A 7,500-nucleotide genomic window follows, 5' to 3' on the forward strand; every position below is an offset into this window, starting at 1 on the left:
TAATGAATCATTGTTGTCCCCAGTAATAATACACAAGCATCTATATTTGACCATTCAGTCAAATGATAAAGCGATGTGATGTCACAGAGGTGGACTTCCTGTTTGGTCTCCTCAGAGGTCTGCCTCGTGATGAACAGCCTGAAGAAGCTCTCCTCTCCGGAGAAGAAGCTGGAGGAGGTGGTCCGGAGATATGCTGAAGTGGTGCGTTCAAGGACCTCTTTCTCTCAATGCAGGTAGTCGTTGTGATGTAATCCCAGCGTGTGTGTGTGTGTGTGTGTGCAGGCGGCCCTGCGGCGTGGCGATGAGAGGAAGCTGTGCGTCCTGCAGCACCGGATGTGCGTCCTGCAGGACGAGCGGCTGCAGCTGCAGGACGAGCGGCGCAGCGGCGTCGCCGCTCGGCGCGAGCTGGAGTCTCTGTGCCGAGAGCTGCAGGGACACTACGGCGTGCTGAGGGTGTGTAGCCGCGCGCACACACACACACACACGCACACACACACTGACCTCTGAGGGTAGCAGCGACTAGAGCACCTCTGCCCCCCCCTGCAGGAGGAGACCCTGCAGCGCTGCAAGGAGGACGAGGAGAAGCGGACGGACATCACCAGCCACTTCCAGATGATGCTCACGGACATCCAGGCTCAGATCGAGCAGCACAGCACCCGGAACGACCGGCTGTGCCACGAGAACAGCAGCCTGACAGACAAGCTGGAGGGCCTCATGAGCCAGTGTGAGACCAGGGAGGAGGTGAGGGGTCAAAGGTCACACACACATGGAAAACACCATCATCATCACCACAGCATGTGTATATATATATACATATATATATATATATATATATATATATATATATACATATGTATGTATATATATATTCTATATATAAATATATTTATTTATATTTATGCACTTTATCTACATTTACAACCTAAATCTAAATGACACGCCAGTTAATATAAAATCAAAAAGTAATAAATAATAATAAATGAAGTATGTTTTGTGATATTCCTCTCAGAGTTTGGAGAAGATCAACAAGCAGCGAGAGCTTCAGCAGCAGCTGACTGAAGCTCGGCTGCTGCAGGCCAGAGCGCTGCTGAGCGACGCCGAGGAGAAGCACAAGAGGGAGAAGGAATACGTGAGTTATTATATAGTATATGTACATATCATTATGGTTACACGTGAGTTATTATATAGTATATGTACATATCATTATGGTTACACGTGAGTTATTATATAGTATATGTACATATCATTATGGTTACATGTGAGTTATTATATAGTATATGTACATATCATTATGGTTACACGTGAGTTATTATATAGTATATGTACATATCATTATGGTTACATGTGAGTTATTATATAGTATATGTACATATCATTATGGTTACACGTGAGTTATTATATAGTATATGTACATATCATTATGGTTACATGTGAGTTATTATATAGTATATGTACATATCATTATGGTTACATGTGAGTTATTATATATTATATGTACATATCATTATGGTTACACGTGAGTTATTATATAGTATATGTACATATCATTATGGTTACATGTGAGTTATTATATAGTATATGTACATATCATTATGGTTACATGTGAGTTATTATATAGTATATGTACATATCATTATGGTTACACGTGAGTTATTATATAGTATATGTACATATCATTATGGTTACACGTGAGTTATTATATAGTATATGTACATATCATTATGGTTACACGTGAGTTATTATATAGTATATGTACATATCATTATGGTTACACGTGAGTTATTATATAGTATATGTACATATCATTATGGTTACAAGTGAGTTATTATATAGTATATGTACATATCATTATGGTTACACGTGAGTTATTATATAGTATATGTACATATCATTATGGTTACACGTGAGTTATTATATAGTATATGTACATATCATTATGGTTACACGTGAGTTATTATATAGTATATGTACATATCATTATGGTTACACGTGAGTTATTATATAGTATATGTACATATCATTATGGTTACATGTGAGTTATTATATAGTATATGTACATATCATTATGGTTACACGTGAGTTATTATATAGTATATGTACATATCATTATGGTTACAAGTGAGTTATTATATAGTATATGTACATATCATTATGGTTACACGTGAGTTATTATATAGTATATGTACATATCATTATGGTTACACGTGAGTTATTATATAGTATATGTACATATCATTATGGTTACACGTGAGTTATTATATAGTATATGTACATATCATTATGGTTACACGTGAGTTATTATATAGTATATGTACATATCATTATGGTTACACGTGAGTTATTATATAGTATATGTACATATCATTATGGTTACAAGTGAGTTATTATATAGTATATGTACATATCATTATGGTTACAAGTGAGTTATTATATAGTATATGTACATATCATTATGGTTACAAGTGAGTTATTATATAGTATATGTACATATCATTATGGTTACATGTGAGTTATTATATATTATATGTACATATCATTATGGTTACATGTGAGTTATTATATAGTATATGTACATATCATTATGGTTACATGTGAGTTATTATATAGTATATGTACATATCATTATGGTTACACGTGAGTTATTATATATTATATGTACATATCATTATGGTTACACGTGAGTTATTATATAGTATATGTACATATCATTATGGTTACACGTGAGTTATTATATAGTATATGTACATATCATTATGGTTACACGTGAGTTATTATATAGTATATGTACATATCATTATGGTTACACGTGAGTTATTATATAGTATATGTACATATCATTATGGTTACACGTGAGTTATTATATAGTATATGTACATATCATTATGGTTACACGTGAGTTATTATATAGTATATGTACATATCATTATGGTTACACGTGAGTTATTATATAGTATATGTACATATCATTATGGTTACACGTGAGTTATTATATAGTATATGTACATATCATTATGGTTACACGTGAGTTATTATATAGTATATGTACATATCATTATGGTTACACGTGAGTTATTATATAGTATATGTACATATCATTATGGTTACACGTGAGTTATTATATAGTATATGTACATATCATTATGGTTACACGTGAGTTATTATATAGTATATGTACATATCATTATGGTTACACGTGAGTTATTATATAGTATATGTACATATCATTATGGTTACATGTGAGTTATTATATATTATATGTACATATCATTATGGTTACATGTGAGTTATTATATAGTATATGTACATATCATTATGGTTACACGTGAGTCTTATTATATATATTATATGTACATATCATTATGGTTACATGTGAGTTATTATATAGTATATGTACATATCATTATGGTTACATGTGAGTTATTATATAGTATATGTACATATCATTATGGTTACATGTGAGTTATTATATAGTATATGTACATATCATTATGGTTACAAGTGAGTTATTATATAGTATATGTACATATCATTATGGTTACACGTGAGTTATTATATAGTATATGTACATATCATTATGGTTACAAGTGAGTTATTATATAGTATATGTACATATCATTATGGTTACAAGTGAGTTATTATATAGTATATGTACATATCATTATGGTTACATGTGAGTTATTATATAGTATATGTACATATCATTATGGTTACACATGAGTTATTATATATTATATATATATATCATTATGGTTACACATGAGTTATTATATATTATATATATATATCATTATGGTTACACATTCTATCATTGTTTGTCACCTGCTTTCTGCTGCTTGAAGCAATTTACAATACAGTAAAATGCACAATATTATAATACATCTTTCATCAGGTCAACGTCATTTTAAACTATTATTATTATTTTATAGTTTTTCCACAAACTGACCTCAGGATAAATGTTTCATCGCTGCAGTGATGATTAAACATCATTATCGTCACTATTCTGATATCAGATCTTTTTGATACTGTCTTCATATCTCACTATTATATTTGATAAGCGTGTCCAGTAACTGGCCCTGTGTTGTCTCCGTAGTTGCTTAGGGAGGCTATTGACAAAACAAAGAAATGCTTCGCTATGAAGGAGCAGGAGCTGACCATGAAGAAGAAGGTAAAGCCCTAACGCGTCTCCTCCGTCTGCTCCTTGTGCTCCTTCTAACCAGCTACTGGTTCAGGCCGCTGAGTGGAAGCTGCAGGCCCAGAGCCTCAGAGAGCAGGGCACTGGGATGCAGGAGCAGGTGACTATGGCCCTCCTGGGGCCTGAGGCACCAGGGAAAGCCTTCTCATTATTGGCTTTAAATTATCATCATTTCTCTACATATTTCAAGATTTCATTCATATTATAATTTTTTATTGTTCAATCTAAAGATATGCATGTTAAAAAAAACAGTTCATTTACCCTTTACTAAAAAACATGTATAAATGTTAAATTGCACAAGTTGATTTATTGATAACTTCTTTGACAGCTAAGATATTTCTGTCTATTGAAACGTACCTCTTCCAGCTTAAACCCACAGATTTTAAGGTTTAAATGTTTCATTACAAATGATATTTACTTCTCTCATAGCCGTGCAGATTGTCTTCATTCATCTGACACGTTTCCATTGACCTTCATTCAAATGTGTCTGTGAAAGCGTTGATATGAGATATGAGATATGACTTGAATCTGACTTTCTGCTCGCGGCCGGTTGGAAGTTATCTTTTAAATCCTTTAAGAAGTTTAAACATGTCGGCATCATTTCTATCTTGTTATCTTATCCCTCTGATATTCACTTACAGCTTCTATTATAAGTGAATATTATGGACTTTCCGTGTGGATGATGAATGTGTGTGTGAGGCTCATAATTAATAACTGATGCAAGTTGTAATTCATCACTTAGGATCAGTCGTTCTTTAATACTTCATGTCCTCCAAGACTTAGAGCATAAATCACGTTTCAGTACCATAAACATACATTTATGTGGCTTTACTGACTCTCAGGAGGAAAGTATTCATCTCTTGGTGTTGAACAATGAGGCTTAGAAGATGCCCACATTAATCTTTATTACAAGTAATTATGCTGTTTCCACACCAGTCGCATGATTATGAGCTCATTAAACGCTGATAGAAGGATCACGTGAGCTGCTTCGACGTGTTCATGTTGAGTGTAGGATCGTCTTCTGGCTTCCAACTGTGTGAGGGTCCACGTTTATGTTAGATGTGAATATCATAACTGTGCTTCTGTCCGTCTGTCCACAGCTGAGCCTCTACGCTCAGAAGTTTGACGAGTTCCAGGCGACGCTGGCCAAAAGCAACGAGATCTACGTCCGCTTCAAGAAGGAGATGGACAACGTAGGTGGTGGTGGTTGTGGTGGTTCTCTACTGGAACCCGATTGTCTTCATGGAATGCCGATGAGAAGTGTTGAACCTGTCCGAGGTTCTAGTTCCTGTAGCTCACCTTCATCCGGCTTGTTGCTTTCAGACGTTGTCGCTGCAGCGCTTTGTTTTTAAACTCTTTTCCTCTTTAGATGTCAGAAAAGATGAAGAAGATGGAGAAAGAGTCGACTCTGTGGAGGACGAGGTTCGAGAACTGCAACAAGGCTCTGACGGACATGATGGAGGAGGTACGTCGGCCATGTTGCCCCCTCACAGGGTATGTTGAGTCTTGATAGAACCTAGCGAGGTTCTCATAATGTCTCACTTCTCCTCCATCACACCAGAGAACCGAGAAGAGCAAAGAGTACGACATGTTTGTCCTGAAGATTCAGAAGCTGGAGAAGTTGTGTCAAGCCCTGCAGAGCGAGAGGGTGATCCTCTATGACAAGATCAAGGAAATCCGTCTGGCCAACTCCAACATCCCATCGAAGGTCTTCGGCAGCTCTAAAGCCGATGAAACGCCCAACCCCGAGGGGGCTGCCTCGCTGACCCCTGTGGAGATCCAGGAGATCCAGGAGTTTCAGGAGCTCCAGGATCTCCAGAAGCTCCAGGAGATCCAGAAGGAGGACCCGGTCTTAACGGAGGGCATGTCCCGTCTGAGGGAGGAGCAGGCCAAGCTGCTGGAGATCGCCTCCTCCCTGATGGCCACACCCAGCGACACTCACAACGACGACAGTGACGACGTGGACCCCGAAGAAGACTTGGTGTCCTCTGCGTTTGTCCAGTTTAAAAGCAAAGCTCCGGTCAAGGAGGAACCAGAATCAGATAACCTTGAGGAGGATCCAAAGCCAGTGGAGGTCACTTTGGAAATGATACCAGCAGACGCTGTAAAGGTTCCAACCCAGATCCAGGAGGAAGAGGTTCCACCAGTCAAACCACATGAGGAGATCCAGCAGCAACCTGCTGAACCAGACCCACCGACGGCGAAGAAACCAAAAGCAGCAGAGGCTGAGATCTCGGTCAAGGTCGGTGAGGTCAAACCAGTGGTCCCGGTGGAAGACGGGAAGGTCCAGGCTGAACCAGCGCGAGGACCAGAAGAAGCACCGATCAAGTCAGAGTCAGCTCCACCCGCCGCAAACACGCCTGAAACGAGCGCCTCTTCAAATGCCGAGTCCTCCAAGAAGCAAGCGCCGAAGAAAAAGAAGAAGAGGAACGGCAAGAGTGCTAGCTAAACTTTAGGAAGGTGTGTGTGTGTTTGTGTGTGTGTTTGTGTGTGTGTGTGTGTGTGTGTGTGTGCGCAACTGAAAACCTACGGTGCCTTTGCACCCTTCGTAAACTCTTTAGTTTATTATTAAGTGTTTTTCGCTCCTTTTCTCAAGATTCAATGTTCCCAGATGAAACATAAAAGTAACCTTTAGTTGACCTTAAGTTTAGGAAATGAAAGGCGTGAAACGTCTAAAATATGAACCAAAGTGCCCAAAAGAGTTTCTGAAGCAAAGCGGTTGGTGTCTATGCCAGGAAAGTGTCTTTTCTGCAGAAATCAGAGCGACTCCAATAAAGTCATTTTCTGACAATTTTAAATTTTTTTGTCTTTTTATTTATTTTAACTAGTTGTCTGAAATCTCACAATTTCATCCAAGATGTCGTTTCTGTGATGTGTACATCAACATTGTGTTATTGCTATACTTGTGAGGACCCTCGTCGACTCAATATGTTCCTTGGTCTCCGAGACACCGGATATGTCGACGTTATGATACAGCGGAATAAAAACATAAATAAATACATAAAGAGTTACCAGAAGAGCAGTATTCTTCCCTGCCGGCCTGAACCGACTTCTGACTTTCACCGTAAAACTCTGAGACAGTCGCGGTGAGGACGGGACAAACAGTCCTCACTTCTAGGTCTAAAACATGTTGGTCCTCACATAGGTAGGTAAACAAGAAAGACACACACGCACACAGATTACAGTGTGGGCCAAATGACGCATGTATTAATGATGCATGTATTAATGATGCATGTATTAATGATGCATGTATTAAGACAGTAAGTGTGACACCACCTTACTGACAAAAGCTTGGCAATATATTTTTG

At 37.9% G+C, this 7,500-nt stretch overlaps 1 protein-coding gene across 1 annotated transcript in view; it reads left to right on the top strand.

Annotated features, from left to right (window-relative positions):
- Window positions 1–6,813, top strand: part of txlnba (taxilin beta a) — an 11,460-nt gene extending 4,647 nt beyond the window's left edge. Inside the window, exons 4-12 of the mRNA XM_034527206.1 lie at window positions 116–201; window positions 283–453; window positions 547–741; window positions 1,010–1,129; window positions 4,218–4,292; window positions 5,293–5,385; window positions 5,562–5,657; window positions 5,754–5,963; window positions 6,015–6,813. Coding sequence (XP_034383097.1) covers window positions 116–201; window positions 283–453; window positions 547–741; window positions 1,010–1,129; window positions 4,218–4,292; window positions 5,293–5,385; window positions 5,562–5,657; window positions 5,754–5,963; window positions 6,015–6,641 — 1,673 coding nt within the window. The 3' untranslated portion in view covers window positions 6,642–6,813. The remainder of the gene's footprint in view (window positions 1–115; window positions 202–282; window positions 454–546; window positions 742–1,009; window positions 1,130–4,217; window positions 4,293–5,292; window positions 5,386–5,561; window positions 5,658–5,753; window positions 5,964–6,014) is intronic.
- Window positions 6,814–7,500: the final 687 nt, after the last annotated feature.

Source organism: Cyclopterus lumpus, chromosome 24, assembly GCF_009769545.1.
Source record: "Cyclopterus lumpus isolate fCycLum1 chromosome 24, fCycLum1.pri, whole genome shotgun sequence".
NCBI classification, from domain to species: Eukaryota; Metazoa; Chordata; class Actinopteri; order Perciformes; family Cyclopteridae; genus Cyclopterus; species Cyclopterus lumpus.